The 15,202-nt window shown below is 40.6% G+C and overlaps 1 protein-coding gene across 1 annotated transcript in view; it reads right to left on the minus strand.

Moving 5' to 3' along the window:
- LOC139406640 (phospholipid-transporting ATPase IF-like) overlaps window positions 1-15,202 on the minus strand; it is a 57,819-nt gene that overhangs the window by 28,282 nt on the left and 14,335 nt on the right. Inside the window, exons 2-11 of the mRNA XM_071149477.1 lie at window positions 9,706-9,822; window positions 9,487-9,576; window positions 9,024-9,104; window positions 8,555-8,662; window positions 6,854-6,982; window positions 5,419-5,522; window positions 1,183-1,230; window positions 1,007-1,071; window positions 800-881; window positions 519-669 (exon numbers count right to left, since the gene is read on the minus strand). Coding sequence (XP_071005578.1) covers window positions 519-669; window positions 800-881; window positions 1,007-1,071; window positions 1,183-1,230; window positions 5,419-5,522; window positions 6,854-6,982; window positions 8,555-8,662; window positions 9,024-9,104; window positions 9,487-9,576; window positions 9,706-9,822 — 975 coding nt within the window. The remainder of the gene's footprint in view (window positions 1-518; window positions 670-799; window positions 882-1,006; window positions 1,072-1,182; window positions 1,231-5,418; window positions 5,523-6,853; window positions 6,983-8,554; window positions 8,663-9,023; window positions 9,105-9,486; window positions 9,577-9,705; window positions 9,823-15,202) is intronic.

Consider the following 15,202-nt stretch of genomic DNA (forward strand, 5'->3'; position numbering starts at 1 on the left):
TGTCATGCAATAAAATGCTAATGAATTACTTAAAAATCATACAATGTGATTTTCTGGATTTTTGTTTTAGATTCCGTCTCTCACAGTTGAAGTGTACCTATGATAAAAATTACAGACCTCTACATACTTTAAGTAGAAAAACCTGCAATTATGCAAGTCATTATGCCATCAATGACTTGAATGGGGACACCCGTTATATTCATTTTATTTTTACAGCAGCACATGCAGTCAGGAGCGGAGGAAAAAATGTGTCTTAAATGATTATGTTAGCTATTCAAATGGTTATGACAGTGACCATAGTCATTTGGCTGGTCAATTACCATCATACAAAGATCCATGACAGTGACCGCCCTAGTGGAAACATCTTCCCACCTTCACTCATTCACTGCATTATCCACAAAAACAACAAACTATTTGTAAATAAAGAATACGTATCCAAGAATCCTATGAAATCAAAGATCATCAGTTAAAGAGAGTGATTTACCAGTGTGAATAAAGTGTCTCAGACAGTGACTGACCTGGCTGCTGTTCCTCTCCTGCTCTGTCTTCTGGTTGTAGAAGGGCTCGTCCCACTTCTTCTCAGCCTGCCAGGCATACTTCAGGATGGTGCTGAGGATGGCCTCAAACAGCAGGATGCCCAGGTAGATGAGCAGAAAGGTGTTCATGGACCTGAGAGAAAAACACCAAAAGACACACACTCTCTGATATACTTACTGTAAAGCTGAACCTGAAATCGGAGAAGAAAAAACTCAGAAGTGTTCAGTGTTGCTGTAGAGGTGCAGAATATCCTAATGCTCACTTCTCCACTGCAGAGCGCTTCTGGGATTTGCACTTGTAGTTCAGGGCCATCTTGGACTCCATCCCAGTGTAAACTGCTACACCTGCAAGAGTGGAACTTTAGTGAACCATGCATAGACAACAACCAACTGGGCAACTAGGGACAAAAGAGGATAACTGAGGACAGAAAGCAATATGACGACAACAGTGAGAGCAAGAAGCCACTTACCAAAAATTTCTTTGGTATTTTTCAATCTTGCTCCTCGAAGCAGCAGGTTCTCAGGTCCAAGGGGTCTAATGAAGCAGATACAACATAACTTTTCTTTCACCAGCAAATGGAAACAATGTGCTATTCAATCCATGTAATCCAGATAAAAATCCAATCAACTAGAATTGCAATCTCACCTTACAATCTCTTCTTCTTGTTGGGTTACTGTTATTCGCCCAACAAACCTGAAAGTATAGGCATTTCTTCTGAGTGGGAAGAGTTACAGTGTAGCAGAGAAACTGCAACACCCACAATTCCTAAAAATACCTCCATTCCAGCCAGTAGAAATGTGAAAAATAATAAGTGGTCCTTTTCAGTTATGGCAGTGGGCTTCTTTGTGCGGCCCGCTTGCGGTGATTTTCCTTTGTTCCATTCATAATACATAACAATGATACATACAATTTAAATTCAATGTATTTAATGCAGTCCTGAATCACTTAACTGAATATATCTATTGTTCCCTGGATGGCAGATAGATGGCAGTATAGCGCAGCTGTTGAACAGAAAGGCCGAAATATAGCGTTTGCCGAAATAGAACGCAACTGCTCAGCTACAGCGACCAACACATATCAGTTTGCTACTAGCTAATTTTGCAGTCTGGTGACATGGATCGATTTATTGTAAAAAATAAAGTAAATATATTGACAATGAAAATGAGTGGTACGAGCTGGAGAACAACGTGACAGCAATGAACGAACAACCACTGGAGAACCAGGAAAATCAGGAAGATGGCGGCTGGGTAATGCAGCTAGCTAACGTAGCTCCGGTGCCTAAGAAAAGGATATGGTCGATTCAAGAACACAGAAAGTTCCAAGAGAAATGGACAGACAAGTATTTTTTTGTACTGCATGCTGGGACTAGTTTTGTCTTATTTGCCAGAAGGCAGTCAATTGTTTTAAACGAGCAAATTTAGAGCAACATTTCCAGTCACACCGTGCCCACTTTGACAAAACATATCCGCCACAAAGCAACCTCAGAAATAACAAAATAGTGCAACTCTAAGGAAAACAAAAACGATGGACAGATCTAGCACTGCTGCAGAGAGAACGGCAGAGGCAACATATGAGATTGCTTAGATACTCGCAAGAAACTAGAAGGCCTTCACAGACGCAGAGATTCTCAAATATGTTTTTTGGCATTAGACAAAATATTGTATGCTGATTTCACAAACAAGGGAGCAATTTTAAAGCAAATTAAGGGACTGCAACTCTCAGACTCGACCATAACAAAACGCATAGAAGACATCGGCGAGGACAGAGGTAAGCAACTGATTACTGACATTCGTGGCGCAGTGTTTTAGTATTGCGCTTGACGAAATCACTGATTTAAGTGGCATTGCCCAACTATGTGTTTGGGTCCACTTCCCTTAAAAACAAGTCATTCAGAGAGGAACTTTTGTGTTTCCTTCCCCTTCAGGGACAAACACGAGGAGAGGGTATTCTGAAAGCCCTTGTTACATTTTTTGCCAATAATAATATTGACTGGTCAAATCTGTTATCTGTGTGCACTGACGGCGCCCCAAACATGCGAGGGAAGGAGAAGGGACTCATAGGCCTGATGAAAGAGAGGATATTCCCGAATTTGTTATGTTTCATTGTATCATTCATCAGGAAGCACTTGTGGCTAAACTCAAAGACTGACTTACAGAATGTGATGCAGCAAGTCGTGCGCGTGGTGAACATTATTATTGCAAGGGCACGGAATCACCTGCAATTCCGTGAGTTGCTGGAGGAAACCCAGACAGAATACGGCGACTTGATATTTCACAATGAGGTAAGATGGCTGTCTCGTGGCAGAGTTTTGGAAACATCCCTCCTCCCTCAAATCTGTGAATTTGTTGCAAGCAAGGGGAGAGAGAAGCCAGAGCTGGATGATCCACAGTGGATATTAAAGCTGCATTTTTTGACTGACATCACCTGAATACAGTGAATCTCCAGCTCCAAGGCAAAGCTAAAATTCCGGTCCAAAATGCTGCGTGTGGTCACAACGTTTCAAAAGAAAATCGCCACACTCTTCATACTTGACAGTTTGTTAATTTCCCAAAACTCAGAGCAGTCACCACATCCAACCCAGACATACTGCAACATTTTAGCTATGATGCATTTGTGCGTGTGTTGGAAGAGTTGAAGTTGGAGTTTAAGTCAAGATTCAAGGATATCATGGAGTTTTTCAACTTCATTGAGAACCCATTTAATGTGCCAGTGTCATCTCTGGCCCCAGTCATAACAGTCCTTTGTCCTGACCGTGCAGGAATAGAGAGTAAGAGAGTGGAGCTGCCGGCAAATGACACATTGCAAGGTGAACCTGGAGCCTTGTGTCAGAAAAAGCGTATCCACTTCTGAAGCAGTGTGTGCAAAGAGTGACATTTTTTGTCAGCACTTATTCATGTGAAGCAACATTTCAACAATGAACATGTTGAAACAAAAACAGAGAAACAGACTGACCAATGAACTCCTGGATCGCCTCACACGGATAGCAACAAACTACAGTGGGGCAACAAAAAAAATCCAGAAAAATCACATTGTAGGATTTTTAATGAATTTATTTGCAAATGATGGTGGAAAATAAGTATTTGGTCACCTACAAACAAGCAAGATTTCTGGCTCTCACAGACCTGTAACAACTTTTTTAAGAGGCTCCTCTGTCCTCCACCTGTTACCTGTATTAATGGCACCTGTTTGAACTTGTTAGCAGTATAAAAGACACCTGTCCACAACCTCAAACAGTCACACTCCAAACTCCACTATGGCCAAGACCAAAGAGCTGTCAAAGGACACCAGAAACAAAATTGTAGACCTGCACCAGGCTGGGAAGACTGAATCTGCAATAGGTAAGCAGCTTGGTTTGAAGAAATCAACTGTGGGAGCAATTATTAGGAAATGGAAGACATACAAGACCACTGATAATCTCCCTCGATCTGGGGCTCCACGCAAGATCTCACCCAGTGGGGTCAAAATGATCACAAGAACGGTGAGCAAAAATCCCAGAACCACACGGGGGGACCTAGTGAATAACCTGCAGAGAGCTGGGACCAAAGTAACAAAGCCTAACATCAGTAACACACTACGCCGCCAGGGAATCAAATCCTGCAGTGCCAGACGTGTCCCCCTGCTTAAGCCAGTACAAGTCCAGGGCCGTCTGAAGTTTGCTAGAGAGCATTTGGATGATCCAGAAGAAGATTGAGAGAATGTCATATGGTCAGATGAAACCAAAATATAACTTTTTGGTAAAAACTCAACTCGTCATGTTTGGAGGACAAGGAATGCTGAGTTGCATCCAAAGAATACCTACTGTGAAGCATGGGGGTGGAAACATCATGCTTTGGGGCTGTTTTTCTGCAAAGGGACCAGGACGACTGATCTGTGTAAAGGAAAGAATGAATGGGGCCATGTATCGTGAGATTTTGAGTGAAAACCTCCTTCCATTAGCAAGGGCATTGAAGATGAAACGTGGCTGGGTATTTCAGCATGACAATGATTCCAAACACACCGCCCGGGCAACAAAGGAGTGGCTTCATAAGAAGCATTTCAAGGTCCTGGAGTGTCCTAGCCAGTCTCCAGATCTCAACCCCATAGAAAATCTTTGGAGGGAGTTGAAAGTCCGTGTTGCCCAGCAACAGCCCCAAAACATCACTGCTCTAGAGGAGATCTGCATGGCGGAATGGGCCAAAATACCAGCAACAGTGTGTGAAAACCTTGTGAAGACTTACAGAAAACGTTTGACCTCTGTCATTGCCAATAAAGGGTATAACAAAGTATTGAGATAACTTTTGTTATTGACCAAATACGTATTTTTCCACCATAATTTGCATATAAATTCATAAAAAAATCCTACAATGTGATTTTCTGGATTTTTTTTCTAATTTTGTCTGTCATAGTTGAAGTGTACCTATGATGAAAATTACAGGCCTCATCTTTTTAAGTGGGAGAACTTGCACAATTGGTGGCTGACTAAATACTTTTTTGCCCCACTGTATATATATTTAGAATGAATTCATTCAAGAAGCATAAGGGACATTTTCGCTCATCCAACTACTGAGGTTACCCTTGATATGGGTCATATACATGTGATGTAGCCTATTTGATGTGTGTATGTATACATTTGTGATGCGCTGGGCATCAAATCAATTGCATGTGCTCTATTGCTCTGAATTTGCTCTCAATTTATAAAATTGATAATATTGGAAGAAAAAGTACACCAAATTCAAGATCTGTGCAGTCCTCTGAATGATTGTCTCAACTCAAAGTGGCCCCCTTTCAAAAAATAGTGAGTAACACTGAGTTATGAGGACAGTGAAAGGAGAGCTCAGCGTTCTGACTGGCCAGTAAGAGCAAGGTCTTCTGTTCTGGACTGTAGCTGTGACTGTACCGTACCTATAAAGATCTGCATCTGGCTGCTGACACTCCACCACAGCATGTAGGGCCTCTAGCCTGGACACCGACTGAGACACCAATGTCTCTGGCACAGAGTAATGAGTCTACAAGACCAAAGAGAGAGTAGGGATATCTTCATGGAAAGGGACAAAGATAGCACTTTTATAGAATATAAATAAAACATTACAATGAGACAGTGAGCCTAGACGACAAAGAAATAGCCTAGTACATTGTAATGATTTACCAATGAATGTAGCTCAATAGTGCCGTACAAATTGCAACCGTTCCACAGCTCCAGCCTCTGTCAACTGTTTGACAGGTTGAAGGCCACGAGGCTTGTTAGGTTTCCATTTATAATTGAACTGAACCACTCCATGACTGCTTGAGGGGCAAAATCCAATCTGGTGGCTAAAGGAGTCTGTCCGCATGCTTTCCAGCTGAAACAGTCTGTGCATATATTATGATTACATTTTGTGACATTTTCGGGTGTTGGTGCACACAAACATTTTAATGGAGGCAAGCCGAAGTCGGTAGCCGAGGTCTATGGCCCTTCGTCGGTGATTGGTCAACAGTAGGGATTCTTCAATTAAGTGTTTTATTGAATCATTCTCATGCAAATTTTTGCACTTGAGAAATACTGCACCAAAACATATTGTGTTAGATGTAAAATTGCGTGACTATGATGTAATCTGCAAAAATATCAAAATCAATGACAAATTTCTTGAGTTATCTAAGATTAATATAGACTATTTTGTGGCAGGGACTGGCTACGGTGTCTCAAGATGGACAAACAGTATTATTTAAGCTTTTTTGTTTTTAAGGGAGTATGCGAGCACACTCGTTCGCTTAGCAGAGTTTGACTAGGCGCCAGGCGAACAGAAGCATGCTGACGCCTTTACCCATGTGCAACCTTTTGTTGCTCTAACCCATTCAGTGAGAAAGCTAGTCCATCCCCCATTGGATTCTAATGTCATTACTGCAACACAAACAGCCATAAAAGACAAGTAGCTGGCACAGAAAGATGACAGAGGCTGCACTCCTGAGATTGCACAAGAAAGAAAACATTGCAGTTGTCAAAAAAAATCTTCTGTTTGTGGCAATATACTCTTCAAACGTCAAATTTCCAGAGAGGGCTCCCTGATACTTTTAATGATATGACCAATTTATTAAAAGAAGAAAAATTGATAAAGAAGTTATATGGCAGAAGCATTTTGATTAGAAGCAGATAATTAGATATTGCCTCTGGCAAAAACACGATATCGCGATAGAATGCATAAGTACTAGTTCAGGGAAATGAGAGGATGGAGACGGGCCATGAAAAGAGCAGTTTGTCCTCCCCCTATGAGAGGGGAAAGCTAATCCTTTTAGGGGATCATCCTTTTAGGGCTCAGAGAGAACGAAAGCGAGAGCGGGGAAAGAAGATTAAAAGCCCAACCTTCAGATTAGTCTCTCCGTCCAGGCTGGTTGTAGTGATGTGACACGTCCCCTCGGCTCGGTCCGATGATAAGAGGACCAAGTCCACTGGGAATGTCTCATCTTTGGCCACCCGGACTATATCCCCCACCTGAGTAGACAGCACAGAAAGACAGGTCACAACAGATGAATGAGAAGCAAAACTCCCCCATGAAATCCATGACCTCAGAATCCAATATTTTCTGAAGGACAGTGTAGTTCAATAGTAAATGCCACCATGCACTGTTTAAAAAAAAAAGTACAGTTTTTCCCATGTGAAAAGCAATACACTAACATTTGTTGCAAAACACATTCATTTTCCATTCTAAATTCAAATCTGCTGCTGATGGAACTCATGAGCTGGATCTGTCTGAGCCGACTTCTCTAAGAGTGTGTGTGTGTCTATGGTGTGTCTATGGTGCATGCACTATGTAGGCACCGGAGCTGAAGGGAGACTAGGCATCTACCACCCTACTACCACTATCAGATTACAGGGGGCAATGTAGCCTTTGTACCCACAGTTTGGTTCTGCAATCACTGTCACCCACTAGTTAACTTGTCATTTTTGCACATTAAGTGTTTTAGCTATTAATGTATCAATATTTATTGTTTACAAAATAGCTATGCAACTGCCAATGAATATATAGCACAATATTGGATTACACCCTCTCTTAAAATCGAATGGTCTTGAAGTTTGGAAGTTTTTAATGGAGTGATCTTCTCCTCTCACTTCGGCCATGCAGTGTGCCTCGCAAAAGAGATTGGTGTCCTCGTTATGAAATGATCAACTTCACCCTGTATATCTAAAAATGACCATAATCATTGATTGTTTAAAGCAAAACTACCAAAACTATTTGCTGATGGTGAACCTGAACAATCAAAATAAAATCTATTTTAAGTCCCGTTCAGCAGGTCAAGCCAGATGAGTTATGTCTCCGGTAGCTTACTTTTATTCCGGTAAAACACCATTTTCAACAGCGCACAGATAACAATAACCTAGACAATTAGAAAGGTTGTCACTCAATTAATAAAGCCTAATATCAGGTGTACCTTGTGTTGGTAAGCGCGCAAAGCTGGCCACAGTGAGCAGTTTGACTAGGCTGATGATATTGCCTGGGGTTGCTCGTCATGCAAAATTACTTGTAGATCAATTACTGTCAACACAGTTACATGCAATTTGACAATGAAGAGGAGAGGACGCATCAGTTGTCACAAAAGATGAGGTAGAAAATGTAATGAGAAGAAAAAAAGTGTGACCCGGCAAATTCGTAAAGTTGGAATCTATTTTCTGACTGATTTTGGATCTGCGGACCGATGCACTTGCATCTTAAACATTTGAAATCGGGGAATGATGCGTATAGTTGGCGTATAGTTGGCTAGCTACATCTGGCTAACATTTGTTAATTGGGAACAAATCCTCTTATTCTACCTGGTGAGTAGATAACCAACATTTAGGCAAATAATGTAGCTACTGAGAGGGGGGGGGGGTACCTTGTTTTCACATTCCTGGTCAATTGGTTTACTGACAAATCTTTAACACAGTGGTACAAAGCACCAGCCAAAAGTGGGAGTTATATGAAATATAACCATTTGTGTGACATCCGTGTGTGGGTGTAAGGTTTGCTAAGTGTTAGGATGGTGTGCTGTACAAGGAAGGACTCATTATGACAGTGAGGTGACTCACTCGTATGTTCTTTGAGCGAGTCTGCACAAGGCTGCCACTACGAACCACAAACACAGGCGCCCCGTTCACCTCGTTGTCCGCCTTGTGCCTCAGCCAGTCCTCATAGCCCTGAGTGGTGGGGGGTGCGAAGGAAAGAAGGGATGAGATTAGACTAGGGCTGCCCGAACCCTCTTCCTGGAGATCTACCGTTCTGTGGGTTTTCAGTCCAACCCTAATTTAACACACCTGATTCTACATATATTAGCTGCTCAACAAGACCTTTACTAGCTGAATCTGATAGGCTAAATTAGGGTTGGGCTGAAAACCTACAGAACAGTAGATCTCCGGGAAGAGGGTTGGGCAGCCCTGCTCTAGACATTCTGACATCTAGACAAAGTATATATGATAAGCAGCCATATTTAATTTGCTGAATATACAACCGTATATTGTTTTAGAAAAAAATAAGAATTAAACATGTTAATACTCTCACCTGTTTGATGGCAGTTACTGTGATGACAAAGAACAGAGGAAGTCCGCTGGTGACAGGGGAAGTGGGGGTATCTATCATTAGCTGGAAAATAAAGAGATTATGTCAAAGGAAACAACAGCTGGCAATAATGTGGTTTCCTCATATAACCTGAAAACACTCTGGCCATTCATAAGCTGATGCCATCTATCGCAGAAAATGCATAATGAATAAGTATAACGAATTAACAAATGTAGAATTGGACACAGTAGTGGCCATAGAAAGCTTCAGAATATCTGAAGAAACCATGTGGTCTCTGTGTAGCCTGATACATACTGAAGGTTAGCTGCTTGGGACCTCCAGGCACAGTATGCTCAAGAGCACACAGCAATTGTTGGTTACTGCCCACTAAATAGAACTGAGTCACGTCACACAGGCCAGCAACAATTAGAAACATGGTCGACTGGGTGCTGAGGAAAGCCCTTACCTGGACCAGGAATATGATGAGAAAATAAAAATTGGCTATTCTTCTGAACTGTTCAAACAGATTCTTGGGAACAAAATTCCAAACGGTGTACTAAAGAGAGGGGAGGGGAGAACAAACGTCAGAGTGTGAGTTGTCTGACACTGAAATTAAGTGGTTGAGTAACTTGAACATTTGTTGACACTTGACACAAAAGCTAGGGATTCAACACCTCGGCCTTACCTTGGATGATATGATTCTGTTATCTGCAAACCGCTGAGGGACATAATGGCCATGTTGAGGGAAGCGGTTTGCAATGTAAACCGTTCTGGTATCACTTTGATGGGGAGGGTCAAAGCCCTGGAGGAGAGAGAGAGAAGAGAGGGTAAGCAACAGGTCAAATTTATACAACTTACTCAGAACCAATATGGACAACTTTTACATAGAGACTGCCTGGTCAGAAAAATGACAGCCCAATTTTGAAGAGCACTGTGTCTGTAAGTCTATATTTAAGACATGTTGAATGCAAACACTACTTTGCACTCTGATTATCTGTCAGAAACACACAGGCTAGATTATATCCTGATTATAATCTGTAGCCAGTGATCAAGCATTGTACTGAACAAAATATCTTTGACCGAATTAGCATAATTCTACAGCTGCACCATTGAGAGCGTCTTGACTGGCTGCATCAACTGCAAGGCACCCAACCACAAGGTGCTACAGAGGGTGGTGAGTACGGACCAGTACATCACTCGGGCCGAGCTGCCATCCAAGACCTCTACACCAGGCGGTGTCAGAGGAAGGCCCAAAAATTGTCAGACTCCAGCCACCCAAGCCATGCTACCGCTCTGCTACCGCACAGCAAGCGGTACCTGTGCACCAAGCCGGGAACCAACAGGACCCTGAACAGCTTCTAAGACAACTAAAGAAGACTAGCTATTTAGCAATCAAATGGCTACCTGGACTACCTGCACTAACTCTCTTGCACACACATTGGACTCTACCCATGCACCATGCACTTACATCCCAACACACACACACACACACCCACCCAACTTACAACCACACACACGCATACTGACACACACGCATTCTGTTGGAAAAGGATTTCGCTGTTAGTCTACACCTGTTGCTTACGAAGCATGTGACAAATACAATTTGAATTTATTTGAAATTAGCCTATTCAAGTCAATGACACTTCTCTCGTGGGCTGGTCAATAACTTCCTTATTGCAGGGAACTGAAAAAAAAATCCTAGAATTCTAATCCTAGAATGCTATAGGCTAGCTGTATCTTAAAATTACATTTCTGTACACAATATTCAAAAGAGTAAATTAATCTGTGTTACATGATGGGGAATAATAATGAAGACAGAGTGTGTGTGTCCATTGCTCATGAGTATTGAGAATGAGTGAGCCACGTCACCAATGCCAGACATCAACACATGCATTCAATTACTGTCCCAGCCCGCCCTCAATGGGCTTTTGTGTTTGCACAACACTCTCACACACTGCACTCCCCATCTTGGCCATGTTCACTGCACCCAAGCAAAATCTCTCATCTAATGATCTGCCTGTGCTGCTAAGCCCCAAGCACATTTAAAAGCAGTCTTAGTCCTCCTTGGTGATCAAACATCATCATCATCTGTGGTCACTAGTTTGAATCATAGGCTATGTGTACAGAATGTGCTGCAGTGGGGAATGTCAGAGAGGAGGAGCCAACAATATTACAAAGAGTACAGTTATATTTTCACCAGGCAGGCATGTTGACAGAGTTTCTGGAAATTCTTGTGTAACTAGTATCAGTGTCAATATGGCTGTCTGGGCCAGGGAATGAGTGACTTTTGTCAACTGGTCTGTTGTGCCAAATAAGTGTCAAGTTATTTCATGCTCTAACAAAGCCTACAACTCCCATGATATCTTGAGGGAAACCCCAGAGCCCAGCTACATAGAGGGGATAATGAATGAGGAGCTGCAATAAATCAAACAGGGTAACTCCATTTGAATTCAATCCCTTTTTGACAACACCCCTTTCGATTTGAACGAAACCTACCATACATATTTGCCCATTTTACATCTAAGGTTTTTGGGTTGTGCCCGCCATCGGTTGAGACACAACATGCTCTTGAATACAGGGTGGGTGTCATGTTTTGGCTAATAAATGTACTAAAATTGAAGCAAAATACAAAAATCGAATTTCAAAAATGGTAACAAAAAGATGGAGGTCTACACAGAGAATGTTGACGAATGGGAATACCTGTTGTTTTTAAAATATACTGTCAATCCTCCATAGGAAACCTATTGAAATCATATAAATAATAGAATAGGCATGACCATATAAATTTGACATTCAACGTGGGTGGACCGGCGGCCATATTTGTTGTAGTAATTAAAGGTAAACATTTAATTTATAAATGTTTTATACAGGTTTCATTTTTTTATACCCCAGATAAACATACACACAAGAACATCAACTTACAGATTAACACAAACAGCGACTACACCTCATCTGCCCAGACCTGCATGCTCACACCCCCATCCCTAGTGCCTGCAATATATTTTACCACATGGCCTTAAATTGTACTAATTTGTTTTTCCTTTGGTTGCCCATGCTATTTCAATATGTGCATAATAAATCCTTAGATTTTTCCATTGTGTAAAAATGGCAGATTTCCACATTCTTACCTATCATATGAAAAGCATTTTCTGACTTAAATAACACTCCCTTAAGGATGCTTGTGATATGTAGCTTAAGTTGCATGTATTTGTATATGTATTTTATATCTACATTTGTCAATCCAAAATTGCTTTTTAATTGTGTCATGGAAATACATTTATTTCCTGTTACCAAGTAATTTATGGTTTCTATGCCTTTAGTTTTCCATATGGACCAATTTATCTGTGAATTCTGAAAATATATCCAAGGATTGTTCCATATGGTTGTGTTTTTAGGGAGTGATATTGATTCTTGTAGAATAGATTTAATTTTCTTGAATATTGTTAGCATTTAACTATGAATTTGTTAATGTTCTTAGCGTTATCCTTTGAAAATAGACACGTACAAATATTCTGGGGATGAGCATGCATTCTTCAATATGTACCCATTTTTCCGCTTTAGTGCATTTAACTATATGTTCCATGTAAAAGCCTTGGGAAGCAAGTTGATACAATTCCAAGTTTGGAAGGTTAAAACCACCCTCAGACTACGTAGATTTGAAACTTTATTTTTTTATTCTATGAATTTTATATGCCCATAAAATCTGTTATGACCGATCATACTTTTTTTAAAGAATGTCTTCACTGGTATTTTTGTGCTCCATTTTTTACTTTGCTTCCTGTCTTTAAGTTTGGTGTGGGTTTTTTCTTTTGTTTGCCTCTTCTTGGGAAAAGTTTGTGCGCGCTCATGGTGTCTTAAGTCCCACTTGTTGCTCGTCAACGTTCAGTGGACACCCCCCATGAGTGTCTTTCAGAACCCCCCACCCCCCTATATATATTTTTTTATTAAAAAAAATTGTGAAGGGGGGGCAGGTAGCCTAGTGGTTAGTGTTGGGCCAGTAACCAAAGGATGGCTAAATTGAATCCCTGAGCTGACAAGGTAAAAATCAGTTGTACTGCCCCTGAACAAGGCAGTTAACCCACCTTTCCTAGACCGTCATTGTAAATAAGAATTTGTTCTTAAATGACTTGCCTAGTTAAATAAAAGGTTAAATATATTTTTTTAAATGATTTTAGAGTATTCAGAAAATATTTTTAGCAAAGGGAGCATATTGGTCAGGTATAAATCAGGAGATCTGCAAATAAGTTTTAGTTTATATTCATGTTTACCAATATTGATACCTGTTACGTTTGGGTCCTGTCTAATTCTTTCTGCAACCGGTTCAATGGCCAGTGCAAACAGGAAGGGGGAGAGAGCACACCCCTGTCTTGTGCCCCTTTCTATGTCCTAAAGCAAAAACATACACAAATAATGTATTCATCAGAATACATTATTTGTGTATGTTTTTGCTTTAGGACATTTATAATCATTTGTATAAAATGTATTATTTACACTGGAAAGTTGAAAGCTTTCCAAGTTTTGAATAAAACAAAGGTAATTCAAGACGGTCATAATGATTTTTTGGCATCAGACATGGATCTATATCCAGTTTCTTTGCATATTGTATTAAACTGAAACATGTTCTTGTATTTGTTTGTAAGTGTCTAGTTTTAATAAACCCTGTTTGATATGTATCAAGTCTGGTAAGACTTTAGCCATTTTATTGCTTAAGCTTTTTTATTATTTTGTCACAATGTATTAAAATGTTGGTCTATAATCAGCAGGGGACTGGTTTTAATATAACTGAAATAAACTGCTTGATGTTGTTATGTGTAAATAGGGGCACAACGTTGTTGGAATGGAATTCTAATCGGAAAGCCATCCATTCCGGGTGCTTTTCTCCGTGTGAATGTTTTAACAGTATATACTATATTTTTTTGGGGGGGGTGATCTTGGTTTTTAGTGATTCTTTGTCTACTGATAATTGCTTCAGGGTTGTTGAGTCTAAGAAGGCTATAGGGTCTGTCCTCCTGTTTAATTCTGATTTACATACATTTTTTCATAAAGCTTTCACAATTGTTATTAATTGCATTGGTTCTAATTACCACATTTGTACTTTTTAAAATTATAACTGGCTTAGTGTGTATTTGTTTTGTGAGAACGGCAAGATATTCACCAGGGGTCAGCTTTTCTCGGTTCTGTACCTTCTCCAAATTCTGTCACCAAGTGTATTTTCTACTGCTGTAATGATACCGTATGATACCGTAATAAAGCATGCATTTTTAATCCAAAAAATTGTTACATCCATTTTAGGAAATAAAAATGTAGTTAATTCTTGAATAGCTTTTCTTACTTTGAGAAAAAAAATAATAGTATTTTGTAGTTGGGAATAGTAATCCAGGTGTCCTGTAAATTATTTGTAGAGATGACATTTTTCAGCCTCTTTGGACGCTCTCTAAAAGTGCCTATTTTAATACTAAGTCTGTCAATCTTATTGAGGGTATGATTTAGGTCAACTGCTAAAATAATAGTTCCTGTCTGGATTTGATATAATTTACTGTATATTAAGTGCATTTGGAAAGTATGCAGGCCCCTTGACTTTTCCACATTTTGTTCGTTACAGCATTATTCTATAATGGATTATATTGTTTTCCCCCCCCCCCCCCCCTCCCTCCCTCAATCTACACACAATACCCCATAATGTTTGCAGATGTATAAGGAAAAAAACGGAAATATCACATTTACATAAGTACTCAAACCCTTTACTCAGTACTTTGTTAATGCACCTTTGGCAGCGATTACAGGCTTGTGTCTTATTGGGTATGATACAAGCTTAGCACACCTGTATTTGGAGAGTTTCTCCCCTTCTTCTCTGCAGATCCTACCAGGCTCTGTCAGGTTGGATGGGGAGCATTGCTGCACAGCTATTTTCAGGTCTCGCCAGAGATGTTAGATCGGGTTCAAGTCCGGGCTCTGGCTAGGCCATTCAAGGACATTGAGACTTGTCCTGAAGCCACTCCTGCATTGTCTTGGCTGTGCGCTTAGGGTTTTTGTCCTGTTGGAAGGTGAACCTTCGCCCCAGTCTGAGGTCCTGAGCGCTCTGGAGCAGGTTTTCATTAAGGTTCTGTCTGTACTTTGCTTCATTCATCTTTCCTTTGACCCAGACTAGCCTCCCAGTCACAGCAGCTGAAAAACATCCCGAC

Source organism: Oncorhynchus clarkii, chromosome 4 (assembly GCF_045791955.1).
Source record: "Oncorhynchus clarkii lewisi isolate Uvic-CL-2024 chromosome 4, UVic_Ocla_1.0, whole genome shotgun sequence".
Lineage (NCBI taxonomy): Eukaryota > Metazoa > Chordata > Actinopteri > Salmoniformes > Salmonidae > Oncorhynchus > Oncorhynchus clarkii.